Source organism: Paroedura picta, chromosome 3 (genome assembly GCF_049243985.1).
Source record: "Paroedura picta isolate Pp20150507F chromosome 3, Ppicta_v3.0, whole genome shotgun sequence".
In the NCBI taxonomy this organism is placed as follows: domain Eukaryota; kingdom Metazoa; phylum Chordata; class Lepidosauria; order Squamata; family Gekkonidae; genus Paroedura; species Paroedura picta.
The window spans coordinates 755,589-780,281 of NC_135371.1; the positions used below are offsets into that span (position 1 = coordinate 755,589).

The following is a 24,693-nucleotide window of genomic DNA, read 5'->3' on the forward strand; positions in this document are numbered from 1 at the left end:
TTGCTGCTATCTCCAGACTATAAAGATCAGTTCCCCAGGCAAAAATGGGTGTTTTGGAGGAATGACTGTGGCATTATACACCACTGAGGTTTAGGGATGCCAGCCTCCAGGTGGGGTCTGAGGATCCCCTGGAAGTACAGCTCATCTCCACGCAGTTAGGCTGAAGGGAAAGCTCTCCCCTTCACATGCACCCCTTCAAAAGAAATGCACATGGCCACAGACACCCCTTGGTTGCTTGGCTGGTGATGTCTGCCCTTCTGAAGCCTGAGGTCTACTACTGGCAACTGCAGTCCCTGTTGTGTCTGCAAGGCCGAGTCGTTGCCTAATAAAAGTGGATCACCCAATCTTCCCCAAAGTCTCACTGTCTACTTTCCTGCAAAGGTAACTCCACTTGAAATTCTGGGCCGCTTATGCCTTTGATTTCGTAGGATCTTCCTGGCAAATACCGATTTTTATTTACCGAGCCAAGCATGAGAAAAGTCACTTCAGTTCCTATGTCTCTCCAGCCGTTTACTTGTTCACCATTTAGTTTCAGGCTGTAAATATTCTTTATTTAGATCTCCCTGCATTTTCCAGACTCCCAGGACCCAAGCTGGTCTATCTGTCTGCACCCTAAAATACAAACAGTTGCTTGTAAGGGCTGGCCAAACCCTTAACCCAGGAGGGACACACCTATACCACTCCACCCCAAACTCAGCCTGCATGCCTCTATCATCGGCTCTACTATTGCTGAGCATCTATTGATCATAATGATCAGCTCTGCAAGCAAAAATGGCCGCTTTGGAAGCCGGACTCTACAGCATTGTACCATTTTAAAGCTCCCCTCCAAACCTCCAGGAATATCTCCAACCCAGGGGTAGCCAACCTCCAGGTGGGGCCTGGAGAGCTCCTGGAATTACAGCTCATCTCCAGATTATAAAGATCAGCTCCCTAGGCAGAAAGGGCTGCTTTGAAGGGTGGACAGGGTTGTTGTGCAGAAGAAACATTAAGGCCTCCTGTGCAGGTTGTTGTGGAGATGAAACTTTTGTAATCAATAAATCTAGAGGAGCTGCGGAAGACAACTTCTTTATTTGCCACCTAGCTCCAACTAATTTAGGAAAATGAAAGCAAGGAAAAAGAATAAATAGAGGGGTGGGGTTTTCCTCCACTCCTGATCAGGCTTCAGTTAACTTTTTACTATCTAGTTTACTATAGAAACACTTGAGGCCTCCTGCACAGGGTTGTTATGCAGATGAAAGAGAAGAAATAGGCAGGGCTGGCTGCCTCTTCCCTCCACCCAGATGAGAGCAGCAGAAGTGCCGCACATTTCGGCAGCCCTCCCCCCACCCCCTCCCCAATCTCTCCCCCAAATACCCCCCTTTGTACAAACCCCCCCCCCATATATCAGGAGATCCACCAAGAGGAGGGGGGCTTTGGGGACGCCTCCGAAGGTGGGACACCCCCAGCGCAAAAGTAGCCCCCAGCAGCCCCCCCCCCCGTGCAGCAGAGGAGGGAGGGGAGGGGAGGGGAGGGGGAGGGAGTCCCGAGGCGCGGAAAGGGTTAAGCCCGCCGAGAGGAGCGCCTAGAGCGGCCCGCAAGGCCGGTCGGGAAGGGAAAGGGAAGCGGAAGGGATCCGGACGGAGGAGGAGGAGGTCTCCTCGGGAGTAAGCCCCGGCTCTCTCGGGGGGGAGGGGCCCTGGGGCGGAGGGGGGCGGAGTCTCCCTCCCGGGCGGGGTTTCTCCCGGGGACTCCAGCGCCCGCCTGCAGGTTGGCAACCGGCTCGGGCGCCAGTCGGGGGAGGGGGAGGAGCGAAGCGGAGGGTGGATCTCCCCGCGGACGAGGGTTGCCAGCCTCCAGGCGGCCCCGGGACATCCCCCAAACCTCCAGGCATTCCCCGAGCCGGAGGTGGCAACCCTGGAAGCAGCAAAGGGCGGGATGGGACGACACGTGTCTGCTGGTCCAGGAGGGGGAGGGGGAGGGGGAGGGGAGAAGAAGCCCCCCCGCCCCCCCCGGCCTCCAGGGGCCCGTTTCGGAGCAGCAACAGACCCAGATGGGGTTGCAGTGGGGGGGGGGGCCTGGGGGGCAGCAGATGTCAGAGCCCCCCCCCCAGCAGAGGAGATGGAAAGGTGCAGAGAGCGAGGCTAGCAAAGACCTTGGAAAGACCCCCAAGACCCCCCAACACTGCATGAGGACAGGCAGAGAGGGGCGGAGTTTGCTGGTGTGGCCACGCCCCCTGGAATGTCGAGCATTTTGCCCCTTCTTCACAGGAGCCCTTGCCTGACTCTCCAGGCCTGCTGGGGAGATACAGGCAGTGGCTTGGGGGTCACCAGCCCCCCCTGGTCCTCTGGGCCTCCACTCTACCCCGAAAACAAGCCCCAAGGACAGACGGGGCCCCAACAGAATGGGAGGCTCAGCTTGTAACATCCCAAAAGAGCCAAACGGATCTACTCAAATGCCCCTGAGAACCAAAGAGGTAGACATAAAATCCTCTGAACTGTTCTGTGGCCCACAGGAAGCACTTTTGTTCTGCTCCCCCCTGAGCAATTCTCACTCATCTCTTGAGGATGGGAAAGGGTGTGAAGTCCCGGGGGGGTGGGGGGTGGGGGTTGTCTCCCCCGTCGTTTTTGTTTCCCTTTTGACAGGTTGCTGCCTGTCCCTCTCCCTCCCCCCAGGGAGAAGCCTGACTTCACGGCCAAGGGAATAAAGGCATCCCTACGGAGTCAGAAGTGACCAAGGAGAGGAGGACCCCAAAGGACCCAGAACTGGAAGCAGAGGCCCCCACCCAAGCTGGAAGCGGTGCTGAATTCGAGGGAAGGGCCGGGCCAGAGATCCTGGATCTCACCATGTCAACAGAGGTGGGCAGCCGAAGCTTCCATCCGTTCCGCTACCAGGAGGCCGCTGGGCCCCGGGCGGTTTGCAGCCAGCTCTAGGTGTGATCTCTGGGGGGGGGGGGTCTGCTTTCTCTTCCAGGGTCTCCCCTCCTTCTCCCTGGAGGACGTGTCCGTCTCCTTCTCCCCGGCCGAGTGGGCCCTGCTGGATCCGGCCCAAAGGGCTCTGTGGAGGGAAGTCATGCGGGAGAACGCTGAGAATGTGGCCTTTCTGGGTAAGGGGCTCTCCGGGGTGCAAAACGTGGGAATTGGGGCCCTTGTAGTGGGGCGCGATTCAAGGGACTGCATGGCAATGCCCCATTCTGAGGCCTGTCCCTCTACTTGGAGGGGGGAGGGGCTGTGGCCCAGTGGCAGAGCCTCTGCTTGGCCTGCATTAGGTCCCTGGTTCAGTCCCCAGCATCTCCCGTTAATGGGACCTGGCAGGAGATGTCGGGGGGCCATGGCAGGACAGCCCAGGCACAGTCGCCTGAAACTCAGTCCCTCGGAGCCGGAAGTCCTCTGGGTGGGGCCCGAAGAGGAAGGGTGCCTCCCCTGCTTTGATGGGCTACAAGTCACAACTTTCTGCCCCATCAAGAGGCTGGGCGTGGCCTGCAGGGCCTCCATTGAGAGGTTGCAGGGGTGGCTCGCCATCTGGGTCTGGGGAAGCCACCGGCATCCTTTCTCTTCCCGGGAGACCCAGCCCCAGGGATCCCTGCGACGGTCACCTCCCGGCTGGACTGCTGCCCCTGGCTTCACACGGAGCTACCCTTGGCTGTGATCCGGAAAGGACAGCCTGGGCAGGATGCAGGGGGAAAAAATAAGGAAGTTAGTTGTGGAGACCTACTACTCAGAGGAGGCCCCTTGAGGGGTGCTAGGGTGCTCTGCTTCACAGCTCTCTGTCTCTGTCTCTGTCTCTGTCTCTCTTTCTCTCCCTCTCTCTGAGAAAAGCTAGAAGTATAGGGGAGACTTTGGTGGAGGCAAACAACGACCCTGAATCTGAAGGAAGGCTGGAGAGGTCCTCAGGAGGAGCAGAGGAGCAGATTTCCTTCCCGAATGGCCTGGCTGAGAGTGAGTCTCCTCCAAAGTGGCATCAGCCAGCAAGCTGGAATGGGGGATATGGGATTCACAGCTGACCAGTGTTGGGTTTGGATTATCCTACAGCCTGCTGGGTGAGGGGGGAGATAGGTCTTCCGCAGGCCAGAAATATGGAGGCTCAGAAATTCCTTCTGGGCAAGAGGTCAGCTGTAGCTCTTGTGGGGGGAGGAAGGAGGAATCAGGATCTCTTTGTTTATTCCAGGAGGGGATGATCAGAGGAATGAGAAGGGAGAGGAACTTCAAATGCAACTGAAAGCTAGACCTAAAAATGAAGACTTGAAGGAAAACTGCAGGAATCAAGGCACATCTGAGGGAAAGGAACACAGCTTTGTGCACCAAACAACACACAAAGGGGAGAAACCTTTTGAATGTTCAGAGTGCGGAAAGAGATTCAGTGTGAGGTGGATTCTTCAACAGCATCAGAGAATTCACACAGGGGAAAAACCTTTTGAATGCTCCATATGTGGAAAGAGATTTAGTGTGAGAAGCAGTCTCAAACCACATCAGAGAATACACACAGGGGAGAAACCTTTTGAATGCTCCGTATGTGGAAAGAGATTTAGTGTGAGAAGCAGTCTCAAACCACATCAGAGAATACACACAGGAGAGAAACCTTTTGAATGCTCTCTGTGTGGAAAGAGATTCAGTCGGAGTGACAATCTTCAACAGCACCTGAGAACCCACGAGGGGGAGAAACTTTTTGAATGCTCAGAGTGTGGGAAGAGATTCGTTGGGAGTGGCAATCTTCAAAAGCATCAGAGAACCCACACAGGGGGGAAATCCTTTCAATGCTCAGAATGTGGGAAGAGATTCAGTGTGAGGTGGAATCTTCAACAGCATCAGAGAACCCACACAGGGGAGAAACCTTTCAAATGCTCAGAGTGTGGAAAGTGTTTCAGTCAGAGTGGCCATCTTCAACAGCATCAAAGAATCCACACAGGGGAGAAACCATTTGAATGCTCAGAGTGTGGAAAGAGATTCAATCTGAGTGGCCATCTTCAAAAGCATCAGAGAACCCACGCAGCGGGGAAATGTTTTGAATGCTCAGAGTGTGGAAAAAGACTCAGTGACAGTGTCACTCTTCAACGGCATCAGAAAACCCACACAGGGGAGAAACCTTTTCAATGCTCAGTGTGTGGAAAGAGTTTTAGTCTCAGAGGCCTCCTTCAAAAACATCACAGAACCCACACAAGGGAGAAACTGTTTGAATGCTCAGAGATTCAGTCAGAGTTGGAATCTTCAACAGTATCAAAGAACCCACACTGGGGAGAAACCTTTTGAATGTTCGGAGTGTCACTCTTCAACGGCATCAGAGAACCCACACAGGGGAGAAACCTTCTGAATGCTCAGTGTCTGGAGAGAGATTCAGCATGAGGTGGATTCTTCGCCAGCATCAAAAAACCCACACAGGACAAACACTTTGAATGTTTCATGCATGGAAACAGATTCAGGTTGAGCGGCACTATTCGACAGCACCAGATAACCCACACTATTCACTACTTGAGGTTTTCTGACAGTCTAACTCTTTCTAACATCTACAAAACTGGCGAACATACTTCCTGGCCCCAATCCAGTGAGGAGTAGACAAGCTGAGGAGAACAGATATTTACTGCCTCTCTGCTACCGGCATTCTCAAAGTGTGACCACCCTTAATTCACAAACATTTTTACATGACAAGACATTCTTGAGAGACATTAACCAACCCTCATCTCTCCCCAGCCCAGCCTGCTATTTGTGGTGTTGTTGTTGTTGTTGTTGTTGGATGAGCTGGTCAATCCTTGTGTTGAAAGGGAAACTTGTGTCCTCTGGCCCAACCACTCGGTCCTAAGGGGTCGGATGCCACATTAGGATCCAGTATTGTGGAAGAGGGCTGCAATCCACGTAATTGGCGGTTGAACCTCGTGGGACACAAATTCCCCAATCCCAGTTGTCACCCTCCCTGTTCCCCAGAGTATCCCGGAGATAATGAGGAAGGACTGAGTGGCCCTCCTCCTGCTCCCCCTCCATGAACCAGGAAGGACCTGGATAAGTCTCTGGGCTCAGGCCGACACTCCACCCTGGACTCCTGAGAGGTGCCCATGAACCCCTCCCTGGGGATTGGGCCTTTATGGAGCAGGCTGAGAAATGTCAGCTGACTACTTCTACCTTGGCAGTCCTCATGCAGATACCTTTCTGGCAGGGGCAAAATGGAGCTCTTCCTCCAGGCAGTTGGCTGAGGTCAGTGACAACATCTGTTGGGTCCCCAGAACAGAGACCCCCACTCTGCGGGGTTACGGTCGAGATGTTACCTGCTAACTCATGTTCTACTGTGGCTATGTTACGGTTACTCTTGATGATGCCTCCTGGTAGATGATGTAGTTAGTTACTGAACTTTTGTGTTCTGTTATATGATTCATGTTCCTGTAAACCGCCCTGAGCCGCAAGGGAGGGGGGCATATAAACGGAGCACATAAATAAACAAAGCAGAGCATGGAAGCAACATGAAGATAACCCAGCATATAACCCTTAGAGTCCCAGAGCTCTTTGCCCTCTAGGTTCAGGCAGCTTCCCCCCATTCAATCAAAGATCTTTTCTCTGGAAGCTTTCAGCAGGCCCTGGCTTCTGCCCCTCCTTCTCCCCTTCCCCCATCCCATGATGTTCTCATGGCACATCACACACAGGTCCTTCTGAGGCTCCCCATGAACAAGTTCCCTGTTCAGCACTGAAGGAGAGAAGGGCAGAGGCCACAGAAGAGATGTCCCCATGCGGGTTCTGCAGCTGGTGGAACGTGTGCCTGGACCCCTGCCAGGTAGTCTTCATCTGCCGTCGATATGTGGGGTATTCTCCTTCTGACAGGCGTTCACATCAGAGGCACATCGCAACATAGAGAGTGCTAAGGCCTCTCAAAAGCAGCTCCTGAAACTAGGTACACCTTGTGTTCCCACCCAGAGCCTTAAAAACAGTACCCAGTAAACAGTTGATTTACCTGAATGCTGAAAATTATTCCTCCGGGACCCTAGGGGACATGTTGCAGGGAGCCCTCGGCCCTCCCAAGAGCGTTCCCATTTCCCCGTTTTGTGGCTGCAATTATTGGAATGTGCAAGACGCATCAGGGGCATGATTCGAGTACTTCTGGGTATTTTTCAGCTAATATCCTCCAGGGTCCAGATTGGCTCATTGGGAGACGTCTGAGTCTTTTCAACACATTTCCTGCCAGATAACCCCCTGAATATTAGTCAGTTAGACTGTTAGAACTGTGTCCCTTATAAAGAAAAAGAAGAATTGGTTCTTATATGCTGCTTTTTTCTATCAGAAAGCGTCTCAAAGCATCTTTCAACCGCCTTCCTTTCCTCTCCTCACAACAGACACCCTGTGAGGGAGGTGGGGCTGAGAGAGCCCTGAGGTTACTGCTGGGTCAGAACAGCTCTATCAAGGCTGTGACTAGCCCTAGGTCACCCAGTTGGCTGCAGGTGAAGGAGTGGGGAATCAAACCTGTCTTGCCAGATTAGTAGTTGGCACTCCTAACCACTACAGCAAGTTGGCTTTTTCTCAATAAACTATTTTATTCTTTAAGCAGCTTGTGACTGGATTCCCCTTTGCCTATTTACATTCTGCCAAGGGTTATCAGTTTGGCAGGAGCAAAAACCAGTGGGTTGAAATTAATTCAAAAGAATCATAGAATCATAGAGTTGGAAGGGGCCATACAGGCCATCTAGTCCAACCCCCTGCTCAACGCAGGATCAGCCCCAAGCATCCTAAAGCATCCAAGAAAAGTGTGTATCCAACCTTTGCTTGAAGACTGCCAGTGAGGGGGGAGCTCACCACCTCCTTAGGCAGCCTATTCCACTGCTGAACTACTCTGACTGTGAACATTTTTTCCTGATCTCTAGCCTATATCATTGTACTTGAAGTTTAAACCCATTACTGCGTGTCCTCTCCTCTTCAGCCAACAGAAACAGCATCCTGCCCTCCTCCAAGTGTTGTTGTTGTTATGTGCGAAGTCATGTCCGACCCATCGCGACCCCATGGACAATGATCCTCCAGGCCTTCCTGTCCTCTACCATTCCCCGGAGTCCATTTAAGTTTGCACCTACTGCTTCAGTGACTCCATCCAGCCACCTCATTCTCTGTCGTCCCCTTCTTCTTTTGCCCTCGATCGCTCCCAGCATTAGGCTCTTCTCCAGGGAGTCTTTCCTTCTCATGAGGTGGCCAAAGTATTTGAGTTTCATCTTCAGGATCTGGCCTTCTAAGGAGCAGTCAGGGTTGATCTCCTCTAGGACTGACCGGTTTGTTCGCCTTGCAGTCCAAGGGACTCGCAAGAGTCTTCTCCAGCACCAGAGTTCAAAAGCCTCAATTCTTTGACGCTCGGCCTTCCTTATGGTCCAACTTTCGCAGCCATACACTGCAACTGGGAAGACCATAGCCTTGACTAGATGCACTTTAGTTGGCAGGGTGATGTCTCTGCTTTTTAGGATGCTGTCTAGATTTGCCATAGCTTTCCTCCCCAGGAGCAAGCGTCTTTTAATTTCTTTGCTGCAGTCCCCATCTGCAGTGATCTTGGAGCCCAGGAAAATAAAATCTGTCACTATCTCCATTTCTTCCCCATCTATTTGCCACAACCTTTCAAATACCTAAAGAGGGCTATCATGTCCCCTCTCAACCTCCTTTTCTCCAGGCTGAACATTCCCAAGTCCCTCAACCTATCTTCATAGGGCTTGGTCCCTTGGCCCCAGATCATCCTCGTCGCTCTCCTCTGTACCCTTTCAATTTTATCTACGTCCTTCTTGAAGTGAGGCCTCCAGAACTGCACACAGTGCTCCAGGTGTGGTCTGACCAGTGCCGTATACAATGGGACTATGACATCTTGTGATTTTGATGTGATGCCTCTGTTGATACAGCCCAAAATGGCATTCGCCTTTTTTACCACTGCATCACACTGCCTGCTCATGTTTAGTTTACAATCCACAAGTACCCCAAGGTCTCGTTCACACACAGTGTTACCTAGAAGCGTATCCCCCATCCTGTAGGCATGCTTTTCATTTTTCTGACCCAGATGCAGAACTTTACACTTATCCTTATTAAATTGCATCTTGTTCTCATTTGCCCATTTTTCTATTGTGTTCAGATCTCGTTGAACTCTGTCTCTATCTTCTGGACTATTTGCCAGTCCTCCCAATTTGGTGTCATCTGCAAACTTGAGGAGTAGTCCCTCCACCCCCTCATCTAGATCGTTAATAAATACGTTTAAAAGTACCGGACCGAGCACCAAGCCCTGAGGTACCCCGCTACTCACCTCTCTCCAGTCTGATGAAACACCATTGACAACAACTCTTTGAGTGCGGTTCTCTAACCAATTCCCTATCCACTTAACTATCTGAAAATCCAGATTGCAGTCCTTCAACTTATCCATCAGAACATCATGCGGAACCTTGTCAAAAGCTTTACTAAAATCCAAGTAAATGACATCAACCGAATTTCCCCGATCCAGCAAACCTGTCGCTTGGTCAAAAAAGGAAACTAGGTTGGTCTGGCAGGACCTGTTGGAGACAAATCCATGCTGACTTCCTTGGATCACCAAATTGTCCTCCAGATGTTTGCAGATCGCTCCCTTTAATATCTGCTCCATTATCTTCCCCACAACAGAGGTCAGACTCATTGGTCTGTAGTTTCCCGGGTCATCCATCCTCCCTTTTTTGAAGATCGGGATAACATTTGCTCTCTTCCAGTCCTCCGGGACATCTCCAGTCCTTAAAGAGGTTCCGAAGATGATGGACAAGGGCTGTGCAAGTTCTCTGGAAAGTTCTTTGAGCACTCTCGGGTGCATTTCATCCGGACCAGGGGATTTGAACTCATCCAGTGCAGCTAAATGCCTCTCGACAACCTCTCTAACCATGTTAACCTGCCACCCAGACACTGTCCTTTGGCTATGGCCATCTCTAGATGTGCCTAAACACTTTGACCTGTGGGAAAAAACAGATGTAAAATAGGCACTAAGCCTTTCTGCTTTCTCTTCTGCTTTCTTTGTCCATCCGCACCCAACAGTGGGCCTATTGCCTCCTTTACGTTTGCTCCTCACATAACTGAAAAATCTTTTCTTGTTACAATGGGCCTCCCTGGCCAATCTTAGCTCACTCTCAGCTTTGGCCTTTCTGATTATTGAATTTTTGGCTCAACATCCGGAAGAAGTGCCTGACAGTCAGAGGGGTTCCTCAGTGGAACAGGCTTCCTGGGGAGGTGCTGAGTAGTTCTTTGGAAGGGTGGGCAGGAAGGGATGTGCCAGGATTTGTCTCTTGTGGCCCTTCCTGGCTAGGATGGGAGATGAATTCCCTCCAGGCCAGGCTGGATTTGGAGATTTTGGGTGGAGAGGTCACATGGGCATGAAATTGGGGCTACTCTGGGGGGTGGGGGGCAGGCCTATATTGGCCCAGAGTGGAATGCCATGAAGTGGGAGGGCAAATCCGTTCCAGTTTTCGTTGCAACCCTGTTCCTACCGGAAGGCATTTCGATGCAGCCCGTGCTAGTGTGTTGGCCTCTGGCCTCCCGCTCTTCCCGGTGGGCTTTCTTGTGCGGCCTTGAGGCGCCTCCCCTCCGTGGGGAAAACAGCCTTTCCTGCCTATTCAGGCTCTTGGAGGACCCGAGGAGGAGGAGGAGGAGGGGAGGGGGACCCCCGGGGAGGGCAGCGCCCCCGAGGCCCAGCTTTCCCAAGCCCCGCGGTCAGGGTTGCTCCGGAGCCTGCAGCACGGAAAGGGTTAAGCCCGCCGAGCAGCAAGGGGGAGGGGAGGGGAGGGGGAGGGGCTCGCGCAGGGAGGAGGAAGCGAAGCGGAGCCAATCCCGACTTAAAGACGCGCAGCCCCGTCCCGGGGGGGGGGGGAGGAGGAGGAGAAGGTCTCCTCGGGAGCAAGGTCTGCGCTTGCAGGGGGAGGAGGGGGTGCATTGGGGGCGCCTGCTGGGAAAGGCCCCCTGGGGGCGGGGGGCTGCGATGGGTGGGGCCACCGAGGCTACTCTCCCTCCCTCCCTCTCTCCCTCCCGGGCGGGGCTTCTCCCGGGGACCGGAGCTCTGCCGGAGGGAGGACAGGTGCAATCCCTGGCAGACTCCAGGCCCCGCCTGCAGGTTGGCAACCGGCTTGGGCAACACTTTTGCTCCGAGAAAGTGGCCCCTTTGGAAGGTGGGGGGTGGGGGTGGGGGTGGGGGTGGGAGTTCTACAGCTCGAGGCCCTGCTGAGGTCTCCCTCCCCCCCCCAGTCCTTTGGCCCCTGCCTGGCCGGGGCTGTGTGGGCCCCGGGGGGGGGGGCGTCTGGGGTGCCCCTCTGCCTTTGCCCGGGGGAGGCGGAGAGGGAGGTGGCCTTCGAGGGCTCTCCCAGTTCCTGAAACCGAAACCCGTGTCTCCTTTTCCCACGGGGGGGGGTCCTTGGAGGGCTGGTTCCTTGGCCCATTTATTTTGGCACAGGCAGGCTGAGCACCTTGCCAAATTCTCCCTCCTGCCCTGGCATTTGGGTGGGAGGAAGGCACAGACAGCCCCCCCACCCCCCACCCCTGGGGGGACACAAGAGGGAGAAGCGGGGCGGGGGGCACCAGTGAGAAGACAAAGGTGGCCTTTGGGGGCCCGGGGGGGGGGGAAGAGTCCCAGGGGGGGTCACGGGGGATGCTCCCAGCCCGGCCTCCATGTGAAGCAATTTGGCTGCTGGGTCGTCCCCCCTCCCATCCTCTCCCCCCCCCCCCCCGCCCAGCAACCTCTTTTCCCTTGATGATTTGGATGAAGAAGGAAGGAAAGAAAGGCTTGTCTGGGGCAAAGACTGGTTCGGCCCTCCATGTTTCTTCCAGGGAGACTGTCTCTTCCTTGCATTTTGGCCGGGCTCTGCGGTCACAGCTGGGCAGGGCCAGGGGCCAGGGGCATCGGCCCAGAGGGAGCGCCCTTCTCCTCCGGGGTTCTGGAGCCAGATCCCAGCCGAAGGCCCCGTTCTCTCTCCCGATCTCAGCCGCTCCTTCTGCAGCCGGCCCCCTCCCCTCCCCTCCCTCCCCCTCCTCTGGGGCTCGGACAGGGCTCCTGCCTGACCCTCTAGGCCTGCTGAGGAGATGCAGACGATGGCTGAGGGGTCCCCGTCCCCCTTGACCACTTGGGGCCCAATTTGCTTGAAGACGGAGGAAGCCAGACGGAGTGGGAGGCTCAGCTTGTAACTGGGGACCAGAGGGGCATATCCAAGATCGCTTAAACTCTTCTGCGGCCCACAAGGATGACTTTGGTTCTGCTCCCCCGTCCCCCGGGCAATCCTCACTTGTCTCCTGACCGTGGGAAGGGGTGTGAAGTCCAGGGGGGTGGGGGGTGTTTCCGCCGTCGTTTTTGTTTCCCTTTTGACAGGTTGCTGCCTGTACCTCTCCCTCCCCCCAGGGAGAGGCCTGACTTCACGGCCAAGGGAATAAAGGCATCGCTACGGAGTCAGAGGTGACCAAGGAGAGGAGGACCCCAAAGGACCCAGAACTGGCAGGACGCCAAGCAGAGGCCCCCATCCCACCCAAGCCGGGAGTGGGGTTGAATTCGGGGGAAGGGCCGGGCCAGAGACCCTGGCTCAGGACACCATGACCACAGAGGTGGGCAGCCGAAGCTTCCGGCCGTTCCGCTACCAGGAGGCCGCTGGGCCCCGGGAGGTTTGCAGCCAGCTCTATGTGTGATCTCTGAGGGGGGGGGGTCTGCTTTCTCTTCCAGGGTCTCCCCTCCTTCTCCCTGGAGGACGTGTCCGTCTCCTTCTCCCCGGCCGAGTGGGCCCTGCTGGATCCGGCCCAAAGGGCTCTGTGGAGGGAAGTCATGCGGGAGAACGCTGAGAATGTGGCCTTTCTGGGTAAGGGGCTCTCCGGGGTGCAAAACGTGGGAATTGGGGCCCTTGTAGTGGGGCACGATTCAAGGGACTGCATGGCAATGCCCCATTCTGAGGCCTGTCCCTCTACTTGGAGGGGGGGAGGGGCTGTGGCCCAGTGGCAGAGCCTCTGCTTGGCCTGCATTAGGTCCCTGGTTCAGTCCCCAGCATCTCCCGTTAAAGGGACGTGGCAGGAGGAGATGTCGGGGGGCCGTGGCAGGACAGCCCAGGCACAGTCGCCTGAAACTCAGTCCCTCGGAGCCGGAGGTCCTCTGGGTGGGGCCCGAAGAGGAAGGGTGCCTCCCCTGCTTTGATGGGCTACAACTTTCTGCCCCATCAAGAGGCTGGGCGTGGCCTGCAGGGCCTCCATTGAGAGGTTGCAGGGGTGGCTCGCCAGGCGTCCTGCCATCTGCGTCTGGGGAAGCCACCGGCATCCTTTCTCTTCCCGGGAGACCCAGCCCCAGGGATCCCTGCTACGGTCACCTCCCGGCTGGACTGCTGCCCCTGGCTTCACACGGAGCTACCCTTGGCCGTGATCCGGAAAGGACAGCCTGGGCAGGATGCAGGGGCACAGGTCCCCGTGGAGACCCCGTGGAGGGCCCATGTTCGACCTGCCCTCCAGCTGCTGCTGGGGCCACCCAGTGGAGGTCTGGGCCAGGCCCCCTCCCCACTGACAGGCTGGGAAGGGACTCTCGCGTCATTATTGGAAGCAGCTTGTGGGGAGGAGGGGTCTGGAAGTCAAGCAAATAAATATAAGTCTGTCCATTTGATTTATATCTGTCCTTGATGGTGACCCCCTCCAGTCCGGCTTCTGACCTGGCCACGGGGTGGAGACAGCGGTGGTCACCCTCGAGGACGACCTTTGACGCCGGTGGGACCGAGCTGGATTGGACAAAGTCTTGCTTGCCGCCGCCTCATTGCGTGGAGACTGTCCAAAATAACTCTCTTAAAAGCGGCGCCTCTTTGCCTCCTCCTGCAAGCCGGGAAGGCCCTCCGCTATGGAGCCCGGCAGGGACCTTTCTGATCTCCCTGACCTGTCCCTCAAGGGAGAAGGCACTGGCCCTTTTTGGGGTCTGACGTGCTTCCTTGGGGCCAGGGATCACTAGCCAGTTGGCGGTGGCAGGGCGTAAAGCTCTTCTGGGGGCATAGGCAGGGAGGCCGTCTCTCAGATACACTGGGCCCAGATCACGTATGGCCTTGAAGGTCATTAACAGACCCTTAAGCCTACTCCGGAATTCAATTGGGAGCCAGCTGAGTTGTTGGGAGCGCCAGCTGGATCAAGGCTAAGGGCAGGCCTGCATAGAGCGAGTTGCAGAAGTCCAGTCTAGAGGTCATCTAGTCCAACCCCTTGCACTATGCAGGACACTGACAACCCTCTCGCTCATCCACTGTCACCTGCCACCCCCTTGAGCCTTCACAGAATCAGCCTCTCCGTCAGATGGCTCTCCAGCCTCTGTTTAAAAATCTCCAAAGATGGAGAACCCACCACCTCCCGAGGAAGCCTGTTCCACTGAGAAACCACTCTGACTGTCAGGAACCTCTTCCAGAGGTTTAGACGGAATTTCTTTTGCATTAATTTCATCCCATTGGATCTGATCTGTCCCTCTGTGGCAAGAGAGAAAAACTCTGCTCCATCCTCTCTATGGCACCCTTTAAATACTTGAAGATGGTTCCCAGATCCCCTCTCAGTCATCTCCTCTCCAGGCTAAACAGACCAAGCTCCCCCAACCTTTCCTCATACGTCTTGGTCTCCAAACCCCTTGATCTTGAGTGCAGCCTTGAAAAAATTAAAGAAGTTAGTTGTGGAGACCTACTACTCAGAGGAGGCCCCTTGAGGGGTGCTAGGGTGCTTTGCTCCACAGCTCTCTCTGTCTCTGTCTCTCTTTCTCTCCCTCTCTCTGAAAAAAGCTAGAAGTATAGGGGAGACTTTGGTGGAGGCAAACAACGACCCTGAATCTGAAGGAAGGCTGGAGAGGTCCTCAGGAGGAGCAGAGGAGCAGATTTCCTTCCCGAATGGCCTGGCTGAGAGTGAGTCTCCTCCAAAGTGGCATCAGCCAGCAAGCTGGAATGGGGGATATGGGATTCACAGCTGACCAGTGTTGGGTTTGGATTATCCTACAGCCTGCTGGGTGAGGGGGGAGATAGGTCTTCCGCAGGCCAGAAATATGGAGGCTCAGAAATTCCTTCTGGGCAAGAGGTCAGCTGTAGCTCTTGTGGGGGGAGGAAGGAGGAATCAGGATCTCTTTGTTTATTCCAGGAGGGGATGATCAGAGGAATGAGAAGGGAGAGGAACTTCAAATGCAACTGAAAGCTAGACCTAAAAATGAAGACTTGAAGGAAAACTGCAGGAATCAAGGCACATCTGAGGGAAAGGAACACAGCTTTGTGCACCAAACAACACACAAAGGGGAGAAACCTTTTGAATGTTCAGAGTGCGGAAAGAGATTCAGTGTGAGGTGGATTCTTCAACAGCATCAAAGAATCCACACAGGGGAGAAACCTTTTGAATGCTCAGTGTGTGGAAAGAGGTTCATTTCGAGTGGGCATCTTCAAACCCATCACAGAACCCACACAGGGGAGAAACCTTTTGAATGCTCTGTATGTGGAAAGAGATTTAGTGTGAGAAGCAGTCTTAAACCGCATGAGAGAATCCACACAGGGGAGAAACCATTTGAATGCTCTCTATGTGGAAAGAGATTCAGTCGGAGTGACAATCTTCAACAGCACCAGAGAACCCACGTGGGGGAGAAACCTTTTGAATGCTCAGTATGTGGAAAGAGTTTCAGTCTGAGTGGCCTTCTACAAAAGCATCAGAGAACCCACACAGGGGAGAAACCTTTTGAATGCTCTCTGTGTGGAAAGAGATTCAGTCTGAGTGGCCATCTTCGACAACATCAGAGAACCCACACTGGGGAAAAACCTTTTGAATGCTCAGTGTGTGGAAAGAGATTCAGTGAGAGTGGCAATTTTCAAAAGCATCAGAGAACCCACACAGGGGAGAAACCTTTTGAATGCTCGGTGTGTAGAAAGAGATTCGGTCAGAGTGGCAGTCTTCAACAGCATCAGAGAACCCATACAGGGGAAAAACCTTTTGAATGCTCAGAATGTGGAAAGAGATTCAGTGAGAGTGTCAGTCTTCAACGTCATCAGAGAATCCACACAGGGGAAAAACCTTTTGAATGCTCAGAGTGTGGAAAGAGATTCAGTGAGAGTGGCAATCTTCATAAGCATCAGAGAACCCACATAGGGGGGAAATCATTTGAATGTTCAGAGTGTGGAAAGAGATTCAATGTGAGGTGGAATCTTCAACAGCATCAGAGGACCCACACAGGGGAGAAACCTTTCGATTGCTCATTGTGTGGGAAGTGTTTCAGTCAGAGTGGCAATCTTCAACAGCACCAGAGAACCCACACAGGAGAGAAACCTTTTCAATGCTCAGTGTGTGGAAAGAGTTTTAGTCTCAGTGGCCTCCTTCAAAAACATCACAGAACCCACAGAGGGGAGAAACTGTTTGAATGCTCAGAGGTTCAGTGAGAGTGGCAATCTTCAAAACCGTCAGAGAATCCACAGAGGGGGATAATCATTTCAATGCTCAGAATGCGGAAAGAGATTCAGTGTGAGGTGGAATCTTCAACAGCATCAGGGGACCCACACAGGGGAGAAACCATTTGAATGCTCAGAGAGTGGAAAGAGATTCAGTGAGAGGGGCACTCTGCAACAAGATCAGAGAACCCATATAGCGGAAAAATGTTTTGAATACTCAGATACTCAGTGACAGTATCTCTCTTCAACGGCATCAGAGAACCCACACAGGGGAGAAACCTTTTCAATGCTCAGTGTCTGGAGAAAGATTCAGCATGAGGTGGATTCTTCACTAGCATAAAAAAACCCACACAGGTCAAACACTTTGAATGCTTCGTGCAGGGAAAGACATTCAGGTTGAGCGGCAGTATTCGACAGCACCATATAACCCACACTATTCACTACTTGAGGTTTTCTGACAGTCTAACTCTTTCTAACATCTACAAAACTGGCGAACATACTTCCTGGCCCCAATCCAGTGAGGAGTAGACAAGCTGAGGAGAACAGATATTTACTGCCTCTCTGCTACCGGCATTCTCAAAGTGTGACCACCCTTAATTCACAAACATTTTTACATGACAAGACATTCTTGAGAGGCATTAACCAACCCTCATCTCTCCCCAGCCCAGCCTGCTATTTGTGGTGTTGTTGTTGTTGGATGGCTCCAGGTCAGTGACTACCCCATCGTGGTTATCAGGGATGTTAAGTTTACTCTTGTATAATTTTGCTCTTGTATAATTTTGCCACCTTTGTTTAATCTCTTCTGCTTCTGTGAGGTCCCTACCATTTTGGTCCCTTATCATACCCATCTTTGCATGAAACGTTCTCTTCATATCTCCAATTTTCTTGAAAAGATCTCTGTTCCTTCCCACTCTATTGTTTTCTTCTATTTGTTTGCACTGTTAAATTAACAGCATTCTTATCTCTTCTAGCAATTCTCTGGAATTCTCCATTCAGTTGGGTGTATCTTTCTCTTTCTCCCTTGCCTTTCACTTCTCTCCTCAGCTATTTGTAAAGCTTCCTCAGACAGACATTTTGCTTTCTTGCATTTCTTTTTCTTTGGGATGGTTTTAGTTGCTACCTCTTATAAAATGTTGCGAACCTCCGTCCATAGTTCTTCAGGCACTCTATCAGATCTAATTCCTTAAATCTATTTGTCACCTCTACTGTATATTCGTCAGGGATCTGATTTAGTTCATACCTGAGTGGCCTAGTGCTTTTCCCTACTTTCTTCAATTTGAGCCTAAATTTTGCAACAAGAAGCTGATGATCTGAACCACAATCGGCTCCTGGTCTTGTGTTTCCTGACTGTATAGAACTTCTCCATCTTTGGCTGCAGAGCACACAGTCAATCTGATTTCTGTGTTGACCGTCTGGTGATGTCCATGTGTAGGGTCGTGTCTTGGGTTGTTGGAAAAGAGTGTTTGCTATGACCATTGTATTCTCTTGACAAAATTCTACCAGCCTGTGCCCTGCTTCATTTTGTACTCCAAGGCCAAACTTGCCTGTTATCCCGGTTATCTCTTGGCTTCCTACTTTAGCATTCCAATCCCCCATGATGATAAGCACATCATTTTTTGGCGTTGCTTCTAGAAGGTGTTGTAGGGCTTCATAGAACTGGTCAACTTCATCCTCTTCAGCAGCAGTGGTTGGGGCATAGACCTGGATCACTGTGATGTTGAATGGTTTGCCTTGGATTCGAACTGAGATCATTCTGTCATTTTGGGGATTGTATCCCAAGACTGCTTTTCCTACTCTCTTACTGATTATGAAGGCTACTCCTAAAGTAATAATTTATTGATTATGAGGCTAGGCAAACATATAGGATCCCAATAATGCTAAAGAGAATTTTGAGTTTTTCTAGCACATTCTGAAATCACAGTTGGTGACTTCATTGTGGTCATAAACCCCACTCTGGATAAATCACATACCAGACAACAGGCACACCTTTTCTAAATATGCAAAACTCAACTTTCACAGAAACCCAACCGCCCGTGGAAGGAAGCACAAGCAACTCAACCTACAACATACCTGCCCGTCCCTCCTCTTCACCGTGAAATGCACACAGGCGGGGGAAGCTTGCTAAAGCCATTGTTTGTATTGGGTTTGGGGGAGGGGGCCTACGGGATGCAAGCCAGGTGGGAGCCGGGGTAGTTGGAAATTTCCACTGAGCCTGCTGTTGGGCAGCTGCTGGCCCAAGCAGGAGATGGCTGCTGATGGCCTTGGACAAAGGAGTTAGTGGGTCTGAGGAAGGGAGCCATCCTCTCTCAGTGGGCCTATCTGTAAGGTTTGGGGAAGAGATTTCCCCTGGCAGAAGGGCCAAAAGGAGTGATGTGCAAAGACAAAGAAATTGGCCAAGAGCCCCTGGGTTGATCAGAGTCCAGGGGCACCTGAAATCCCAACCTGTAGCAAAGGGCAAGCCGAGGTATGTTCTGGTTTCCAAGATGGGTTCTGTCCTGGCAGGGTGTCTGGTCAGGGTGTTTCAGGGCCTAGCTTGCTCCCAAGCCTAGACAGTTGCAGTGTACTACTGGTTGTGGAGTACAGTGTGCCAGCAGGTGAGGCAGGGGGGCTGCCCTACCATAACCATATGTAGATGGACGTGCCAAAATTCGAATTGGGGTGAGGGGTTGTGCGGGATGCCCCAAACTCTGCTTGCTGTTTTGGTCGTCAGTAATAGCAGGGAAAACCCTGGCTTCTGTCTGCCGTCCTTTTCACAACGGACCTGCTGACTGGGAACTCCACAGAGGCATAGGGACCGCGGGAGATTCAGGCCCTGAACCCGGAAACGGTCAAGATCTGCCCGTACGTGAAGTGGCCATATTGTGGAAGAGACCCTTGGGGCCAGGAGGTCAGGAGGACCACCTGTTCTCACGGGCAGCAGCTCTCCTGCCTCTCGGGCCGACTCACCTGTTCCCTGCTCCTTTTAACGGGAGATGCTGCTGGAGATTGAACCCGGGACCTCCTGCCGGCCAAGCAGAGGCTCTTCCACTGGGCCACAGTCCATCCTAGAGCTGCTTTGAATTATCAGAGAACTCCCTGCTCATAGAAAGCTAGCATAACCAAATTAATGAAGCCCCCCCCCCCAGGCATCTAAGATTCAGGCTCTTATTTTGCGCTCTTCACCGCCCCCCCCCCCAAAAAAAAGCCAGGAATGAAAAATTTTTTTAATGCCCCTGAACTTCCGTGGCGCCTCTGCTGAAGGGAGAGGTTTTTAGGCTGCAGGTGGAATGAGAGTTTTTTGGCTCCGGCAGGGGAGAAAAGGGAAAGAGATTGTCCCCAAATCCAGGGACAAATAAGGAGCCTGAACCATCAAAGCAGAAAGCCAGCATGTCATGGCCCACCCCTGGCACAGAGTCCCGGCTCCGAGGCGAGGATCCCCCCCCCATTAAGTCATACGGTTTTGGGTGGCAGAGTTTAAATATGCAAAAGGACAAAGCACCTGAGGTTTAAAGAGTAAAATAATGTTATTGAAAAGAGAAAAAACCTTGTGTTTTTTTTATTTCCAAAAACGAGTTTATTCTCTCATGTCTCCATCTTCTTTCTCTTCTTGCACACCTGATCAGAACTTCACCAAGGGGTCCCGATAACGTTGACTGAGGCCAGGGAGTCCTTGGCTTCCCACCCCCCACTGCTGCTTCACCCTCACAGGCTCCCCCCCCTCACCCCGTTGAGGAAGGACAGGCACCTGGCAACCAGACGCAGCTGTGACCACAGAAATTAGCCCCATCAGGCCCCACGTGTGTCCACCCAAGGCCAGGAAGTGGCATTAGCCCCCGGGAAACAACACTGTAAGCAAGAGAGGAGAGAGAGAGCCCTAACTGCCTAACTGTTCTTCACCATCCAAAGGCAAGCCAGGAGAAAGGGGGCTCAAAGATAAGGTGACCAGATTTTAACATTGGTAAAGCGGGACACCACTGACTGGGAGGGGGGGTGTTCTTGATTAAAAATTTGGTCTACATGGAGCAATAAAATTTTTCATAGAACACTTAGAATGCAAAAATAGTATTGTAATATATATATATATATATATATATATATATATATATATATATATATATATATATATATATATATATATATATATATATATATATATATTAATTTCAACATAAGTACAATTAGCCAGGTGCCCCCAGATGTCCCTCCCAAAGTGGGACAATCTGGTCACCTTATTCAAAGACCTCCCACGATCCAGCCCCAAAAAGGGGAAAGGAACCTCCCTCCCAGAGGACGCATGGCCCTATGCAGCATGTTCCCCTGCCCCCCCCCCCGCCCGGGATTATTTTCAACATTCATCTTAATAGATTGACGGGTATTGTTCTGCATTAACAAGGTAGAAGAAGAAGAATTGGGTCTTGTACCCGAAGAAGTCCCAAACTGCCTACAATCCCCGCCCCTCACAACAAACGCCCTTGGAAGTAGGTGGGGCTGGGAGAGCTCTGAGTGAAACTGCTCTGTGGGGACTGTGACGAGCCCGAGGCCCCCCCGCTGGCTGCAGGTGGGGGAGGGGCGGGGAATGAAGCTCGGCCCTCCCGATGACTAGCAGCTGCCGCCCTTCCCCGCGACCCCAAGCAGGGTTTGCTCCCTGGGGAAGCCCTCGGGGCCCCTCCTGCGCCCCCGGGACAGTGGCGGGCCAGCCCTGCACAGCGCGCAACGGGCCTCCGCCCCAACCACCTCCCGCAGGATCCCGCCTTTCTCGCGAGGAGACCCCCGGCCTCCCTCTGCAGCACCGAGAGAGTTAAGGCCGGAGGGGGGAGGAAGTGCTCCGAGGGAGGGGGAGGGGGAGGAGCAGGAAAGGGAAGCGGAGGCAATCCGGAGTCGCCGCCGCCGCCGGAGAAAGCCGCGCAGCCCCGTCCCGGGAAAGAGGAGGCGGAGGAGGTCTCCTCGGGAGCAAGGTGTGGTCTCCTGCACGGGGAGGGGGCATTTGGGGGGCTGAGGCGGGGGCGGGGCTCCGTGGCCTCCCTCCCGGGCGGGGTTTCTCCCGGGGACCGGACCCCTGGCAGCGGGACATCTCCTGCCGTCCCGGGAGAACTCCAGGCCCCGCCTGCAGGTTGGCGCCCCTTTTGCACCGCGTTCGCGTTTATTGGGGGTGTGTGTGTGTGGGGGGGCTTCATAATCCCGAGTCCTTCGGGGCAAGGAAACCGGGAGGAACCAAGCGGATCTAGTTCTGTGGGTGGCTCCAGCCCCACAGCGAGAGAGGGTTGCCAGGCTCCAGGCGGGACCTGGAGATCTCCTGCTGGGACCAGGAATCTCCAGGCGACCAAGATCAGAGGGTTAATCAAGGGGTTGGAGATTTAGCAGCCTCCTTCAGCCCCCTCCTCTATTGGAGGATTTCTCATCTGTCCCGAAAACTCACCAGGTCTGCGGATGGAGGTGGGGCACGCCCCATTCCACCCCATAGCCCTCTCCCTGTCTGCTCTTTCAGATGCTGGGACCCTCCGTGAAGACAGAAGATGCACTCCTTGGGTTGGAAGGAGCTCCGTCCGAGGAGGGGCAGGGGGCGCAGGCCGTGGAGCGTGGCCAAGATGCCCTCTCCTGCGGTAAGGAAGTGACGGGGGCCCACTGAGAATTTGAGGGGTCCAGAGTTGAAAGATTAAATGCTTCTGCACACAGCACAGAGTGAATAAATGGAGCCTCCAGCTTCTGGGGCAGCAGAGCTCTGGAAACCAGCCTGTGGGGCACAAGAGTCCTGGGGAAATTTGGCTACTCTGCTTGTATTCAGAGGGGCATCCTGAGTGTGGCTGGGGGGGGGGAGTTGGCTGGGGGGGGGTCGGTGGTGGCCGAGGACTGCTGGGAGTTTTGGGGAGGGCTGAGAACCTGATGGTGAAGTTCGCCTGACAAGAGGCCCTCTGGAAACATTTTTGTCTGAGTTTCCAAAAGTGCTCAAGTCATGCCTGGACTGATTGGGACGGTGACGTGTCATGAGACCTCATCTCCCCCCCCCCATTACGTCCCCCCAGGCCGGAGATGGGCCCCGCAGACGGCACCTCTAATCCCTGAGGCTCCTCCGGATCTGGTGCTTCCCTTCCGCCTACACCAGGATTTTGTAAAGAAAACATTTAAGATGTGTTTAGTGTTAACAGGGAAGGTTCCCCACACCTGGGAAGGGGGCAGAGAACAAACAACCAAACTCCCTTCCTTCCTCCCTCCCCCCCTCCCTCCCTCCCCCCCTTTTGTCTCTCTAACAGGCAGTGAAGAGATGCTGTTGAGGTTTCCTCTTTTCAGAGGGGAGGAAGAGGCTGCTGCACCCCCAGTCCAGGTAGGAGAGAGGAGCAGGGGGCAGCCTGGGCCCTCCTCCCTTCTCGGGGGGGGGGGGGGGCTTCTGCTCCTGCGGTTTCTACAAGGGGTCTGGGCGAGAAGTCCTCTGAACGCCCCTCCCTCCCCCTCCCAAGCCCTGCATCCTGTCCCTTTCCCTCTGCCAGGCGTGATCTCTGAGGGGGGGGGTCTGCTTTCTCTTCCAGGGTCTCCCCTCCTTCTCCCTGGAGGACGTGTCCGTCTCCTTCTCCCCGGCCGAGTGGGCCCTGCTGGATCCGGCCCAAAGGGCTCTGTGGAGGGAAGTCATGCGGGAGAACGCTGAGAATGTGGCCTTTCTGGGTAAGGGGCTGTCCCGGGTGCAAAACGTGGGAATTGGGGCCCTTGTGGTGAGGCAGGAATCAAACGATTGAATATGAACACATCATTTGGAGGTCTGCTCTGCTATTGGAGAGGGGTCTTGGCTCACTGGCAGAGCCTCTGCTTGGCCTGCAGGAGGTCCCGGGTTCGATCCCCAGCATCTCCACTTAGAAGGGACCAGGTAGGAGGTGATGTCTGGAGGCCGTGGCAGGGTGCCTCTGGCACGGTCGCGAGAAGCTCAGTCCCTTGAAGCCAGAAGGCCTCTGGCTGGGGAAGAAGGCGGGTTTGCTGCCCCTCCCAGTTTAGTGGAATCTGCAAATCTAATAAGCACCCCTCTATTCCTTCACCCAAGGCCTTTATGAATATGTTGAACAGCACAGAGCCCTCCCCGTGTCCCTCTTCAAGAAGATGATGAACCTCTTACAAGCACCCTTTGGGTGCGATCAGTTTTTGATCCACCTAACAGGAATTGGATCCGCTACGCATTTTACAAACTTGCCAATAAGAATATAATGGGAAACCTTATCAAAAGTCTTACTGTAATCAAGGTAAACAATGTCCACAGCATTTCCATGATCTAGCAAGGTAGAACCTTTCTCAAAAAAAAGAGAGGTAAGGTTGGTCTGACATGACTTGTTCTTGATAAAGCCATGCTGACTCTTAGTAATTACAGCCATCCACTCTAGCTGCTCAAGGACCAATTGGTTAGTAGTTGCCTGGATCCTCCTTTTTCCTCTTCTGGGAGACTGGGACAACATGTGCCCGCCTCCAGTCTTCTGGCACTTCACCTGTTCTCCAAGAATTGCCCAAAATAATCGATAGAGGCTCAGAAATTACATCTCCAAGTTTTTTTAATCACTCTTGGATTTCATCGGGCCCAGAGGATTTGGTTTCATTTAAACTAAGTTTTTATAGGCTGCCCTCAGAGTGATCCTGGGCCACCACTCCCATCTCTCATCACATGAAATGATTTTGCCACGTTGAGGACGAATCTCTTTGCAAGAGAAGACGGAGGAAAGATGGAGACCAAGATGTATGAAGAAAGGTTGGGGGAGCTTGGTCTGTTTAGCCTGGAGAGGAGAGGACTGAGAGGGTATCTGATAACCATCTTCAAGTATTTAAAAGGGTGCCATATAGAGGATGGAGCAGAATTGTTCTCTCTTCCCCTGGAGGGACAGACCAGAACCAATGGGATGATATTAATTCAAAGGAAATTCCGTCTAAACATCCAGAAGAAGTTCCTGACAGTTAGAGCGGTTTCTCAGTGGAACAGGCTTCCTCGGGAGGTGGAGGGTTCTCCATCTTTGGAAATTTTTGAAAAGAGGCTGGAGAGCCATCTGACAGAGAGGCTGATTCTGTGAAGGTTCAAGAGGGTGGCAGGGGACAGTGGATGAGTGAGAGGGCTGTGAGTGTCCTTCATAGTGCAGGGGGTTGGACTAGATGACCCATGAGGACCCTTCCAACTCTGTGATTCTATGATTCTAAATTCTGTCTAAACCTCTGGAAGAAGTTCCTGAGAGCTAGTTTCTCAGTGGAACTAGGCTTCCTCGGGAGGTGGTGGGTTCTCCATCTTTGGAAGTTTTTAAACAGAGGCTGGAGAGCCATCTGACGAAGGTACCGTCAAGATCCCCGCTGGGAATACGATAGGGATGTGAGTGTCCTGCATAGTGCAGGGGGTTCGACTAGATGACCCACGAGGTCCCTTCCAACTCTAGGATTCTATGAGAAGT

The 24,693-nt window shown here is 53.3% G+C and overlaps 2 protein-coding genes and 1 long non-coding RNA gene across 8 annotated transcripts in view; 2 read left to right on the plus strand and 1 right to left on the minus strand.

Annotated features, from left to right (window-relative positions):
- Positions 1 to 24,693, plus strand: part of LOC143833973 (uncharacterized) — a 47,535-nt gene that overhangs the window by 6,393 nt on the left and 16,449 nt on the right. The window contains exons 2-4 of one of the 3 annotated variants that reach the window (XM_077330384.1): positions 21,777 to 21,891; positions 22,540 to 22,610; positions 22,813 to 22,945. In XM_077330384.1, coding sequence (XP_077186499.1) covers positions 21,777 to 21,891; positions 22,540 to 22,610; positions 22,813 to 22,945 — 319 coding nt within the window. Of the gene's footprint in view, positions 1 to 21,097; positions 21,247 to 21,776; positions 21,892 to 22,539; positions 22,611 to 22,812; positions 22,946 to 24,693 lie in introns of those variants that run through there. The other 2 variants (XM_077330381.1, XM_077330383.1) reach the window with 2 other exon arrangements.
- LOC143834057 (uncharacterized) lies at positions 1,574 to 17,806 on the plus strand. 4 transcript variants are annotated; one of them, XM_077330615.1, is made up of 7 exons: positions 1,619 to 1,746; positions 2,652 to 2,834; positions 2,950 to 3,082; positions 3,795 to 3,914; positions 4,144 to 4,587; positions 9,409 to 9,415; positions 15,226 to 17,806. In XM_077330615.1, the coding sequence occupies exons 2-7, from the start codon at positions 2,823 to 2,825 to the stop codon at positions 16,301 to 16,303; spliced, it is 1,794 nt and encodes a 597-aa protein (XP_077186730.1). In that variant the 5' UTR covers positions 1,619 to 1,746; positions 2,652 to 2,822; the 3' UTR covers positions 16,304 to 17,806. The 4 variants fall into 4 exon arrangements, with proteins under 4 accessions (XP_077186728.1, XP_077186730.1, XP_077186727.1 ...); XM_077330613.1 differs by lacking the exons at positions 9,409 to 9,415; positions 15,226 to 17,806 and having other exon boundaries at positions 1,574 to 1,643; positions 4,144 to 7,496; XM_077330612.1 differs by lacking the exons at positions 2,652 to 2,834; positions 2,950 to 3,082; positions 3,795 to 3,914; positions 4,144 to 4,587; positions 9,409 to 9,415 and adding exons at positions 12,307 to 12,506; positions 12,622 to 12,754; positions 14,678 to 14,797 and having other exon boundaries at positions 1,678 to 1,746; positions 15,027 to 17,806.
- Positions 9,347 to 10,652, minus strand: LOC143834195 (uncharacterized). Its single transcript, XR_013229752.1, has 2 exons — positions 10,412 to 10,652; positions 9,347 to 9,880 (listed from the first exon to the last, which is right to left on the minus strand). It is a non-coding gene; the product is annotated as an uncharacterized LOC143834195 (long non-coding RNA).

What these genes read in the sequence shown, in the direction of transcription:
- LOC143834057 (XM_077330615.1), top strand. An exon ending in TGAGAATGTGGCCTTTCTGG is followed by an intron (nt 3,083 to 3,794) that starts GTAAGGGGCTCT and finishes CTCTGAGAAAAG; the next exon opens with CTAGAAGTATAGGGGAGACT. An exon ending in CCCGAATGGCCTGGCTGAGA is followed by an intron (nt 3,915 to 4,143) that starts GTGAGTCTCCTC and finishes TGTTTATTCCAG; the next exon opens with GAGGGGATGATCAGAGGAAT.